This window comes from Sceloporus undulatus, chromosome 1, assembly GCF_019175285.1.
Source record: "Sceloporus undulatus isolate JIND9_A2432 ecotype Alabama chromosome 1, SceUnd_v1.1, whole genome shotgun sequence".
Lineage (NCBI taxonomy): Eukaryota > Metazoa > Chordata > Lepidosauria > Squamata > Phrynosomatidae > Sceloporus > Sceloporus undulatus.
The window spans coordinates 169,505,102-169,519,118 of NC_056522.1; the positions used below are offsets into that span (position 1 = coordinate 169,505,102).

Below are 14,017 nucleotides of genomic sequence, written 5' to 3' on the forward strand. Positions count from 1 at the left end.
GTCATACTTTGGACACATCACGAGAAGGCATGACTCACTGGAAAAAACAATAATGGATCAGAGAAGAGCAGACATGTTGGGTGAAAAAGGAAAGGTGCTGATCAGTGCTAAAATGTAATTGGGGTCATGACAGATATGATGCTTAAGGACAACCTTTCCCAACCTGGTCATTTCCAGATGTCTTGGATTACAAAACCAATAATTCCCAGGCAAGAAACCTGAGATGAATAGTCAAAAAGAGCAGGAAATGGCTAAGTCAAAGAAAGCAACTTAAATTATAAAAAAAGATCAATTTAATCAAGCAAACAAATTGGCACAACAAAGGACAACAGTAACTATATTAAGTAATTTTCTCCTAGAATTTCTTCAAAATTTAATGAATAAGAAAATTTCCTCACTAGTGATAATACGAAGTCTGATTTATTCACAGTATTGTAGGGGTTGTTTTTTTACAACCCCCCCCCCCCCAAAAAAAACCCAGCAGACATGTTTGACTGTTGCCTTCCTCTTAGGGTAAAGTATGGTTTGCCCTAGGTCACGCAGTCAATTCCATGGCTGGGTGGGAATTCAAAATTCAAGTCTCTCAGAATCCTAGTCCAACGCTCAAATCACTAAATCATGGGTTGGCTCCTTAATTTACTTGTATCCCTCCCTGTATCATAAGATCTCTAAGCCGCTTACAATAAAATCAGTTAAACATATTAAACAATTGCATAATTTAAAAGTTGATTAAAAGGTTAAAACAGTCTAAAACCCTGGAAGTGTACAGAATTTGATGAAATCATTAGGCCTCAAAGGCTTTAATAAAAACCCAAGTTTTGCCAACTGGGCTTCAGTAAATGGATATTCCACAATCTGTTCTACAATGAGGCAGTAATCTCTCATGGCTTCACACAGCTTGTTGCTCTTATTTGTATATTAAGCTTTGGGACCCAAGTAAACAAATTCTGGCATTCTAAGCTATGCAGGTTACATCGTTAATGTGGTGGGTTTGAACGGCAATAACCATGAACTCAATCGAAAGGCTCCTTATTGACTTAATTGGCATGGTCAAATAACTTTGTTTTCTCCATTGGGAGAAAATTGGGAAATCCATTGTAGTTGGACTGATGAAAGTCTCCCCATATAAATGGATAGATCCTATTGGTGTTTGTGAAGCTTGTAATTGATGCGACTAGTGCTCCCATGGACATGGTTGCTTTAGTTGAAGCCTGTAAGCACAATTATTTAAAGGCACCCTCTCTTGCTAATTAAAGTGTTCAGTATTATGAGAAGTTTCTGAGGGCAGTGAAAGCGATGGTTTGATAATGGTTGGAACACAAACTAAACAAGACAGAGAATGAATCCAATGGAACCAAAGTGAGAGTTCAACTACCAGCCTAAGCTGTGGCTACAAAGAACATTTTCATGCCACCACTGTGTCTCTTCAAATGGTGTCCGGTAGAAATATTCTGCATGGTTCGAAATCTATGACAGCTCAAAACCTTACTAGCCTGTAGCGATTCATTTGCAAAGCACATAAAAAAATAAATAAAACCATTCAAATTCGATTTGTCCTCTGTTATTTTGGCAGTTCAGCTACAGGATGTCCACAGACCCATTTATTCATTGTGGTTTGGATGACTTTCAGTTCCTGCATCCCAAGGATGTGGAGAAGGTGCTTGAAACGCTGCAGCTTTTGACTTTTCCCCTCACTTGGGGTTACCACATCTTGGAAGAGAACTAACAGCACCCCATTTGAAAAGAAACAGTCCTGACTACTTCTGACAAAGAAAATTTTGTAGTCACCCAAGATTATTCTTTCAGCCAGTCACTGATTTTTCCTGGCCAAAGTTCTCAGAGTGGGCAGAGGCTGTACAACTCAAAACATTATTCTCTCTGTCTCATCAGGTAATCAAAATTAACAGAAACTGCCTTGGTGAACTTGCTGGATCACCTGAGATGGGAGAAGAGCAAGGGACTGCAACCTTGCTCATTCTTCTGGATCTCTCAGTGGCTTTTAACACTTTCCCTCATGGTATCCATCTGAAATATTTTGTTGGGAAATGAGAATTAAGGAAACCACATGCCAAGCCACCTGTAAATGAAGAGATCCTCCCAGAAGAAGACTGTTCAAAAACAATTTTGCTTGCCATCACAGTCTTGAACTTGCCATAGAAAAGGAGCAAATGGTGAACTTCAAGACATTTCAACACACATGCATGTTTCTATGGAAGATTTTGGGCACAAGTGAGGTTGAAGAGTAGAATTGGACACTTTTATACACAAGCTTTTTTTGATACTTAAAACAAAACAAAATACCCAAATTGATTTATTAAGGCAATCAAAAATTCACAAGCATCTGAAATTCGAGAAAAATGAAAATGCTAGATGAGGTTATCTAGAGATCCACAGAGATGCATTATGGTTATGCGCATGGCACCAAATGCTTTTCTTTTGCAGTCAACACAACTGAGGCATTTGGACACATGACATGCTATCAGTTGGTTTGTTCAGTTAAGAAATGAAAGCTTAATTACCAATAGGTGGCTGATCTGAACAAGGAGGTGCCTGGAGAGTTCACATTCTTTCTTAAATATGTTTTAGGATGCTGTTATAACCTGATTTACCTTCTGATGACCAACTGGCATCTTTGGCAAAAAAGCATGTTTTACCACATTAAGCTAATATACCCCCTGGAAAGATAGGCTAGCTACCATCAACAAAGTCTTAATAAAATCCAAAAGTGACTATTCAAATGTTTCCTATGTGGAGCTGCCTTTGAACATATCTTGGGTTTGTTTTATGGAATTGGCTTTGTGATTTTACCCCTGCATTTTTAAACCTTTGTAACACATCTCTCTATAGAATTCTTGGCATGTTTTATGTTAGTAGGGCCCTCACGGTGTATTGCACAAATCAGTGTAATTTTGCAATTAATAAAGCTGTGTATTCAAATAAATGAGGCTCTTTGATTAGTGTCCCTCATCATATTTTCATTGAAATGGTTTAGATGGGACTGTCTCTTTTATTGCTATGTTATAACAGTAGCCTCACAAGGAGACAACCACTAATTATTAGATAAATTATAGCTTGTGAAATACTGAGGTTTTCTAGCCTTTGATACAATAATAAAATTATTTGGACATGTCAAAATAAATCCCCCTCAAACTAGCATTTTTACCGCCCATGGAAAATGTAGATGCAAATGCTATATTCCTCCTAGTGGAGAAGATGGTGGTTTAGACTTCAGTTTAAGAAAAAGCTGGAAAAGAGAGAGAGAGAGAGAGAGAGAGAGAGAGAGAGAGAGAAGTAGTAACATCTGGTGCGTGATTTAGCACAGAGTGAGAAATGCAAACAATTAGATCTACAGAGCTTCTAGTGAAATACTGTAGTGGGCATAACTGTAGCTAGCACTTGTAGCATAAACATCAGTGATGGCAGCAATATTTCTTTTGACAGAAAACAAGGTTATTGGATATCATGATTCTGCAAACACTTGAAAGTTACGCTGGCCTAGTGGGCAGTGTGTCTTGTGAATTCCGTCTTTTGTGCTTTCAAAACCACTCCAATGATGATGTTACAGTGGCTTTCCTTCCCTCTCCTGCATCAGTCTTTTGGAAAGTTGTTCACTGATGACTGCCAGCGGGTTGGCTTTGAAGAAAGGGTCAGATATTGTCTTGTGAAACTGTGCTACTTCCTCCACTCTGGAGGAAAAGGAAAGAGAAAAAAGATTATTTGCTGGCGCTGTGCAGGTAAAGTAATTATGCAAAGCCATGAAAGACAAAAATCTCCCAATAAAAATAAGTATTCTTAGTATTTTGATTAATGTAACAATGTATTCAGCATACATTCATTTACCATGGCTCTGAGCAAGCTGCTAGCACAAAAAGCCATGTACGGCACAAAGCCATCCATGCACACTCATTAGTCTACATTTCCCCCCATCAGCTATAAAGACAAAGAGGATCAGTGAGAGAGACCCCTTCAGGAAACACCATTTGGGGACACAGGACTCCAAACACTGGACCTTATATCCTGGCTGTTGCAGCTGTGACTGAGTGTGTGTCTCCCCCCCCCCCCTTGCATTCCCCTGAATGACTCAAATTTCATCCTATGCCAAAAAAAAAAAAAATGCCATTATATGTCCTACCTCTAAGTTGAATTAGAGTGCTCCCTTTCCATTCATTTATATATACCAAAGCAAACAGGAGTTTGCATGCAGGACCTCTGCTTTATTCCTCAGAACATTAATTACCTGATGACACAGTATAAACCAGGCTGGGGGGGGGGGAGGGGAGAGAAAGAAAGAAAAATCCCAAGTGCTCCATGCATCTGGCAATAGCACTCCTCACAGAAAGAAACCAAATCAGAATGCTATCTCCAGAACTCTCTAAGTGCCTCAAAATCTACCAGCCCTCTCCAGCACACAAGTTCCTTTCTCTGTTTCTGTTAATTCTCAGCTTTTATTCCTCATGCACAGTATTAACATTTCTTAAATTAGATCCTTTGAGTAAACAGGATAGAGCTGCAATGGCTCACACAAGTGTCTGCTTGACTTGTGGACATTTCTATGGCACAAATAGGACTTTAGGTCAGAAAACAAGGGCTGCCGGGGGGGGGGGGGGAGATAACAAAAGGATATTAGAATTGCCTTGGGTGAATTTTCAGGAAGTACCAACCCATATCCCCCTGCAGCCAGAGAACAAAACAGTCAAGAGTAACAAAAGCCAAGTGCCAAATTTTGTATTAGTAACACCCACATAATGAAGGAGAGTGTTTGGCCTCAAGGCAAATGATTCATCATATCACTGGAACACAAACTGAATCTCCCAAGGACAGCCTGACTTACCCTAGCTTCTGCAATATCATGGCAAGAAGAATTCTTTCAGCCAAATGTGAAGCCCGAAGAAGCTGATTGCCACCCCAGTGCTCAAGAGACCAATATGGGTGCCTCTTCAAGCAGCTGTTTTCAAACAAGGATTTTGTGGCTTACAGGCCGTGATCCTCAGATTTGGTCAGGAAGTGTAGAAGAAGCATTCCTTAAATAATGTGGTGGTGTCCTTTTGAGGGATATAATTTTCACGTATTTAGCAAGTATGACCTTCAGTGGAATAGGTACTACTGCCTGTTCCTGGGAAGCAATCCCATGCCATAGGATGGGTCTGCATTATATACATATTGGCAAGGAACACTGTGGCATTCCCACTGTCACTATGTATTCATTATTCCCCTCAGTGCATGTCTTGCTGCAGGACATTGTCAATGGCAACAAGTGATTGATGAGCAGTGGCAGAGTTGCTAAGGAAGCTATGGATGCGTGTCAGTGTTGCCCTGTTGGCTCTGCTGCTGGTCAAGCATAAGGATCATTGACTATGATGGCAGTGGTACTATGGTGTGGCATTTGCCAGTATATCAGAACTATGGAATGGGCCTGGTTTCCTTTTTGCAGTAGGTATTTGGGTTGAAACTTGGTTTTAGGTTTTGCTGCCCAAGAGCACTTATCTCCTGTGATTGTGCCATTGATGCTTACATGACTTTGCTTTTCTGGGCTGATTTCATCTGGTTGAAGTTTGTTGGCACCCTCTTCTTTATCTGGCTGCTGAAAACAAAAAAGAATGGTTCATTGAACATATGCATTTGGCGCCAGAGCCTGCAAAAAATAAATCTTGCAGTCTTGTTCAATTGCTTTACTCCTGTATCTCTCCCATCACGTCAAGTTTCTTTCTTCCTCAGCAATCTGTATTTGTATTTGTGTCTGCTGAGGATCTTGTACTTTAGCAAACTTTCGAGCTTCTCCAAGCATGCCAATAGCTCCCCTTTGGTGTGTCTATGATGCATTTTGGCCTGAACGTGGCACCAGCACCAAGAGAATTGCATTTCAAATGAGAACATCCTGCTTTTATGGATGATATACAGCCTCTCACAAATGGGTATCAATGTTGTTAGGAGATCTTGGCATTTTTCAAATAAGGGAGGGGGCAGCTTATAACTGGTGGTTGCTCTTTTTAAGTTGCTGGGTTAGATTTATTTCTTTCAGCATCATCAATAGACAGCCATTCTTTTCAAACAGAAGCCTCATATTTTTCATATGCACCTGTAAAAGATAGACCTGACAGGTCAGCTGGAAGTACTAAGGATGTTGTGGAAGATGGCCAAACTAACAAAAGAGTAAGAAAAAAGCATCATCTTATGCTTAATTAGTGATAAATCTTCTGACAGCAAGAAACAACAGATACAACTGAATGTTTTAAGGGCAGTGGTGACTTATCACAAATCTCCCTTCAGTTTATTTCTAGGAATATCAAACATCAATGTTCATGCAATAATGCCAGATCCACCACCCATTATCTTTGGCATAAATCCAATTGTTAGTCTCAACTGAAGCAGACCTTCTGCATCAATACAACTTACCTAAATGCTCTCTTACCAAGCTCCAATTGGTTCAACAGATCTCCTCTAGTTAGGAATAACTATTTGATTTAGACCTCTGTAATTAACTTCTAAAGATTTTTTTAACCTTCTCATTATGTTGAATGAATGGATTCTCAAGGATTAAGGAATGCTAAAAAATTAGTATGAGAAAATTGCATATGACATATAAGGAATGCAAGGAATGCAAATTTATTCCACTATATAAATGCTTTACAGAACTTGTGGAAACTTCTGCTTCCAGCTCCAGTGACATGCTGCTGGGATGCTAGTGCTCTCAAGTTTAGTGATTCCGAATGAATGGCACCCTTGTTTCATTACATGTTGAAGACTTCGTTCATTATGTATCAGAATGAAAACCTCAGTTGAATGCTCTGATCCCCAGCAGGGGATCAAGTTTCTAGAGAATCTAATCTTCTACGAATAAAAGCTGGCAAACCATTGGGGGCATAATGCCTCGTGTATGCAATTGTGCTAATCTTATAAAAACATATTCTCATTAAATAGCTGTGTGCACACAAGCAACAGGTTCAAACTGTGAAGAACCAGAAAAAAACCCTTGTACAAGAGAGAGATTGAGTCATAAAATAAGTTAACCAATAGAAGGGATAAAGCCATGAACTGTTGAGCAGATAATTCCAGAATTCAGTATGGAACACAATAAATGTATTTGGCTTCGATATAAATTAATACAGTATATAATTAATACATACCACTGCGAACCTTAAATATCATAATTGTCAGAAGCCTCTCCCTTGGTCCTTCCTTTCAACACTTCACTTTGCCATCTATAGTCATTTTAATGACTGCTTTAACTCTTTCATGACTGATTTAATTTAAATCACAAATAATCCACAAATGGAAGAAGAAAGATGGGAAACATCTGAAAAAGCCAATGTGGCGGCATAGCAAACTCAAGAAGGAATTGCAAATAAAAAATAGTATGTAAAAAGAAAGCAAGAAAGAAAAGAAAAGAAAGAGAAAGGACAAATCACCAAGAAAGTGTACTCAAGATTGTAGAAATAGTGTAAGGAATGCTAAAGCTCAGAATGAGCTGAGACTGATAGGGAATCAGTAAACATTTTAAGGAAGACAATGACGGAGGAAATGGTGGGGCCATCACTCAGTAAGGATGGTAAATGCTAACAGATCACAACCAAACTGTCAGGAAATGACATTGGTGTGGCCACTAGGGGGAGCTGCTGTGCAGATAATTTGGAGCTCCAGTGGCAGCTAATGTGTCAGCATTCAAACAGGGCATCATTGGAATGTTGATGCAACTGTCAACTGTCAGTTCTCAACTGTCACTGAGAGAGAGTGAGACAGTTGGTGCCTCAGAGAGTGGGCTGTGCCTGTTACTGAGAGGCAGTGAGATGGTTGTGTGTTAATGTGGCTGCCTCAGAAGTTGTGTTATTGTTGGTTGGTGTAAATAGTGTGTATTAGAGACGGATGCCCAATACACTGTGTATGTCTATATTGTAAATACTGCAAAGGAAGATTAAAGTCCTCGTTTAGAGTGAAGACTTGTAAGAGTCATTATTAGTTGAAGACATCTTCACAGACTCCTTCTTCTTGGCGTCCTGTCGACGTGGTTGAATTCTGCAGGTGGTCGTGGTGGACACTGAGCGTCATTTCCATAGGTCCCAACAAGGGTTATGGGTGCAACACACGAGCCACAACAAAAACTGCTTTGTGGATGCTCATTGGATGCTGTGTCCCCAATAAAATGTTTAGTCCTTAGATCAAGATGAGAATCATATGTCCCGCCAGATGTTCTGAAGTGATTTATGTATTCTATCCCTGTGTCAGATAAAAGGAGAAATCAGACCACCCCTTTGGGGCGGTTTGCAGCCATCCCTTTTCACCCCGAATGGAGGCTGTGGCAACCGCATGCTGCGGCCTCTGGAAGGAGCAAAAAGAAGCCCAAAAGGGGGTTCTTTTTGCATCCCGGAAGGAGCACCACAGGCACGTTCGTGCACCATGATGACACCCCTTGTACGCAGTGCTGTTTAGGCACTGTGCTCGATGAGCGTCATCGTGGTATGCGGCATCTAGATGAGGCGCACCAAGATGGCATCCGATGAGGGCTCAGAGCATCCGGACACCCAGCCTTCACCATGCCTACAGGCCGGCACAACATGCCGGTCTATAGAGCTCCTACATTGTTAAAGGTCCTTTCCATCCTGGGTGAAGCTCCCTCAAGTGTATGAAGTTTTATAGAATGAAAATCTTACATTTTATATTGAAGTAGTGCAACTTCATTATTCAAGCCTGATATTTGTTCAAAAAGAAACTTCTTTGTCATCTCAGGAAAAAGAACAAATTTTCTTGAGTTTTTCCTGACTTTCTATGGTGACTTGTATGACTACCAAGACTATTCAGTAAAACAAGAACTCAGAAACAAGATTCTTCATGAATACAGAGATATCTTCTCACATTTCTTCTGCAAGCTATGTGAGTGGGAAATGTTCCTTTGAAACAAAAACAGAATTTGGCAGGACCTAGACAAAACTGGAAGGAAGCTTTCTCCCAGATTTTACCTTATGTGTGTATGTACGCATGTCTTCAAGTCAGCTGCCAATTTCTGGTGACCCAATGAATTGGGCAAGAAACAGTAATGTTTTTAATTCTGATCAAGAACTAATACAGAAAACAAATCTGAACAAATCCTGAACTTATCCAATCTTGTCTGGTTTTGAAACAAGGTCAGGCCTAGTTAGTACTGTATTTGGGTGGAAAACCACCAATGAATACCAGATACCTCCAGGTGGGACAAGAAAAGAATCCTGCTGAAACCCTGGACACATACTACTAGTCAGACTGACAATACCTGGGCTAAATAGACCAAAAATCTGACTCAGTATAAGCCAACATTCTTTGCAATAAAGCTGATCTAACTGAGGAAGGATTGACTTGGAAGCCTTCTAGTTTGCCACTGCAGTTCCATCAAATCAGCTAGGTGCAAAGTCACAGACCATGCCAGATACTTACATTTTACAATGTTTGGGGAACTTGCTGACGGATACCAGGTCTGAGAGCTCAGGCAGGGCATCCATCAAGGGATGCATATCTCCAACAATTGGGGTAGCTTTTCGCTTTGCCTCTGCTTTTTGTTGCTGTTTTGCCACCTTAATGCCTTCGATTTCTAATGGAGAAGGAAACAACTGTTAGAAGATTAGACAAAGTTTGGCAACCTCATTCTACTTAACAGTAGGGTCCAAGGCAGGAATTTGCACTCTTATAACTCTTAACAATAAACAAAACAAAAATAAAACTCTATTCTGTACATAAATATCTTATATTTTAACAATAAAATATCTCATTTTAAAATGGCCACTAAGGCCCCCTTTGCCATACCTCGCTTTAATATAGCCATTACTAAAGAAATACTGACATTTCCTCAATGTGGTGCCATTAGACATACTGATAAAGAATCACAACTGGAAGGGGCTGGAAGGGCCACCTAGTCCAACTCCCCAGTCATGCAGGGATGTACATGTGAAAGATGACCATCCAAACTCTATTTAAAGAAGGGGTGAGCATTTGAATCCCCTGCAAATTGTGCTCCATCTTGGATTAAAGCCAAGCCAAAAGCAAACTCCCCCTTTAAAGAACTGTTCCGAGGAATACAGGGTTGCCAATCAAAAGCACACACATTTCTTATTCCCCATCTGGCTTTGCAAAGAAATGGGATTTGTCCTTTGCTGCATTTCCCCCGAGGAACACATCCCTGCAGCAAAACAAGGAAGATTTTTAAAAAACAGCTTCCCAAGGGAGCTTGTTTGAAGGCCTGCTCAGTGCATAAACCAGACTAAGACCCCACTCCCTATCGAGTGTCCTTCTAATTGTCCAGCATTTTGTAATCTGATGTCTCAGGAGGTGTGCTGTCTCCCTGGGCAAAGATCCGTGATGTGACAGAGAGGCTGACAAGACTTGTCAATCCTATTGACCATTACCCCTTTCTTTTGGTTCATGTGGGAACCAATGATACTGCAAGGCATAGCCTTCAGAATATCATAAGGGATTATGAGGCTTTGGGTAGGAAGTTGAAAGAGATGGATGCACAGGTTGTCATCTCCTCTCTTCTCCCAGTCGAAGGGCATGGGCCAGGAAGGGAGAAGAAAATAGCGGATGTAAACAACTGGCTCCGTAGATGGTGCCGCCAAGAACGGTTTGGATTCTTGGACCATGGGCTGTGGTTCCATGAGGAAGGACTTCTGGCAAGGGATGGGTTGCATCTCACGCCAGTTGGCAGAAACGTTTTTGCCAATACTGTAGTCTCAAGAATTTGATCAGGAGGGCTTTAAACTGAGATATGTAAAGGGGGGGAGACAGTATTCTGGAAGGCAAAAAGGCTGGAGAAAATAGTCAAATTGTCATAGAGGGAACAAGGCAAACAGTGCAAGGACCCAAAAGTGGGAGGCAAAAAAACTTGCACAGGCAGCAAGTAAAGGGAACAAATGGTCTTAAATGTCTCTACACTAATGCACAGAGCATGGGAAATAAGCAAGATGAACTTGAAATCCTAGTACAACAAAGCAAATATGATATAATTGGCCTCACTGAAACCTGGTGGGATGAGTCTCATAATTGGAATGTAGAAATAGAAGGCTATAACCTTTTTAAGAGAAACAGGCCAAAAAAGAAAGGAGGAGGAATAGCCCTATATGTCAGGGACATTTACACCAGTGAAGAGATCCAGGACTTCAATCCTGGAACCCAGGTGGAGAGCATCTGGATAAAAATTAAAGGGCAGGGAAACAACAAGGATGTTATGATGGGAGTCTACTAAGACCCCCAAGTCAGACTGAGGAATTGGATGATGCCTTTCTAGAACAGATGACCACACACTCAGAAAGGAGAGATGTAGTAGTGATGGGTGACTTCAACTACCCTGATATTTGTTGGAAGTCAAACACTGCCAAATCCTCAAGATCTAGTAAATTCCTCACTTGCCTCGAAGACAATTTCATTGTCCAAAAGGTGGAAGAGGCAACAAGGGGGTCAGCTATTTTAGATTTGATCCTAACCAACAAGGATGATTTGGTTAATGGGGTGCAAGTGGTGGGATCCTTAGGTGGAAGTGACCATGTTCTCCTGGAGTTTGTTATACAGTGGAAAGGAGAAGCCAGGCATAGTCAGACATGCATCCTAGACTTTAGGAGAGCGGATTTCAGTAAACTTAGAGAAATGCTGGGGGTGATCCCATGGTCAGGAATACTAAAAGAGAAGGGAGTTCAAGATGGATGGGAGTTTCTCAAAAGGGAGATACTGAAGGCACAAATTAAAACAGTTCCAGTGAGAAAGAAAAATGGGAGGTGTCACAAGAACCCAGGATGGATAACCAAGGAACTTTTAGCTCAGCTAAATTTTAAACGGAACATGTATAAGAAATGGAAAAATGGGGAAATCACCAAAGAGGAATTCAAACAAATAGCTAGCAAGTGTAGAGATAAGGTCAGAAAAGCTAAAGCACAGAATGAACTCAGGCTTGCTAGAGAGGTTAAGAACAACAAAAAGGGCTTTTATGGATATGTCCGCAGCAAAAGGAAGAAGAAGGAAACGGTAGGACCACTGCGTGGAGATGGCAAAATGCTAACAGAGGACAGCGAAAAGGCAGAATTACTCAACACCTTCTTTGCCTCAGTCTTCTCAGAAAAGGCAAAGGGTGCTCAACCTGAAGATAATGGAGCAGAGGGCAGAACAGGGGAATTTCAGCACAGAATAAGTAAAGAGATAGTAGAGGAATTCCTTGTTAATCTAAATGAATTTAAGTCTCCGGGACCAGATGAACTACATCCAAGGGTATTAAAAGAACTGGCAAATGTAATATCGGAGCCATTGGTAATAATTTTTGAAAACTCCTGGAGAATAGGAGAAGTCCCAGCAGACTGGAGGAGGGCAAATGTTGTCCCCATCTTCAAAAAGGGGAAGAAAGAGGATCCAAACAATTATCGGCCAGTTAGTCTGACATTGATACCAGGAAAGATTCTAGAGCAGATCATAATAATAATAATAATAATTTTATTACGGCCATTTGGCCAGCACAAGAGCAGATCATTAAACAGAGAGTCTGTGAACATCTAGAAAGCAATTCCATAATCACAAAGTCAACATGGGTTTCAGAGAAACAAATCATGCCAGACAAATCTGATCTCTTTCTTTGCTAAAATTACTAGCTTGGTAGATGAAGGGAATGCTGTGGATATAGTATATCTTGATTTCAGTAAGGCCTTTGACAGGGTTCCCCATGACATTCTTGCAAACAAGCTTGTAAAATGTGGGCTAGACAAGGCAACTGTTCCGTGGATATGTAATTGGTTGACCGGACGAACCCAAAGGGTGCTCAACAATGGCACCTTTTCATCCTGGAGAGAAGTGACCAGTGGGGTCCCACAGGGCTCTGTTCTGGGCCCAGTGCTATTCAACATCTTTATCAATGACTTGGAGGAAAAAATTGGGGGGATACTTATCAAATTTGCAGATGACACCAAATTAGGAGGAATAGCTAATACTCCAGAGTACAGGATCAAAATTCAAAATGACCTGAATAGACTAGAAAGCTGGGCCACAGCTAACAAAATGAACTTCAACAGGGAGAAATGTAAGGTACTGCACTTAGGGTGAAAAAATGAAATGCACAGATATAGGATGGGGGACACCTGGCTTAAGGAGACAACATGTGAAAGGGATCTAGGAGTCCAAGTAGACCACAAGTTGAACATGAGTCAACAGTGCGATGCAGCAGTTAACAAGACCAATGCGATTTTAGGCTGCATCAATAGAAGTATAGTGTCTAGATCAAGGGAAGTAATAGTGCCACTATATTCTGCTCTGGTCAGGCCCCACCTGGAATATTGTGTCCAGTTCTGGGCGCCACAATTCAAAAAGGACATTGAGAAACAGGAGCGTGTCCGAGGGCGACTAAAATGGTGAAGGGTCTGGAAACCTTGCCCTATGAGGAACGCCTTAGGGAGCTGGAGATGTTTAGCCTGGAGAAAAGAAGGTTAAGAGGTGATATGATAGCTCTGTTTAAATATTTGAAGGGATGTCATATTGAGGAGGGAGCCAGCTTGTTTTCTGCTGCTCCAGAGACTAGGACCCGGAGCAATGGACGCAAGCTGCAGGAAAAGAGATTCCACCTCAACATTAGGAGGAACTTCCTGACAGTAAGGGCTGTTCGACAGTGGAACACACTTCCTCGGAGTGTAGTGGAGTCTCCCTCCTTGGAGATCTTTAAGCAAAGGCTAGATGGCCATCTGTCGGGGATGCTTTGATTTGGATTTCCTGCATGGCAGGGGATTGGACTGGATGGCCCTTGTGGTCTCTTCCAACTCTATGATTCTATGATTCTATGATTCTAACATGGAAGGCCCTTCTTAACATAACGGGTTAAACTAAGATATTTCTCTATGTCTGAGCTGATTGCCTTTTAGAAGTTATATATTTTGTTACTGTTCTGAGGATTATTTTTATAGTTGTACATAGATTGAACAAGTAGATCGTAGACATGGTACAACAGATTATGTAGCCAAATTCACATTTAATGCTATTGTCAGTATTCAGGAGAGCCTCACTAACACTAAGGACAAGAACCAAAATGGCT

General features: G+C 41.0%; 1 protein-coding gene across 2 annotated transcripts in view; it reads right to left on the bottom strand.

The window, feature by feature from the left end:
• Window positions 1-2,298: 2,298 nt before the first annotated feature.
• Window positions 2,299-14,017, bottom strand: part of SLX9 (SLX9 ribosome biogenesis factor) — a 48,786-nt gene continuing 37,067 nt past the window's right edge. The window contains exons 4-6 of one of the 2 annotated variants that reach the window (XM_042471602.1): window positions 9,403-9,556; window positions 5,513-5,578; window positions 2,299-3,686 (exon numbers count right to left, since the gene is read on the bottom strand). In XM_042471602.1, the coding sequence (XP_042327536.1) occupies window positions 3,560-3,686; window positions 5,513-5,578; window positions 9,403-9,556 (347 nt within the window). In that variant the 3' untranslated portion in view covers window positions 2,299-3,559. Of the gene's footprint in view, window positions 3,687-5,512; window positions 5,582-9,402; window positions 9,557-14,017 lie in introns of both variants that reach the window. The other variant, XM_042471593.1, reaches the window with a different exon arrangement.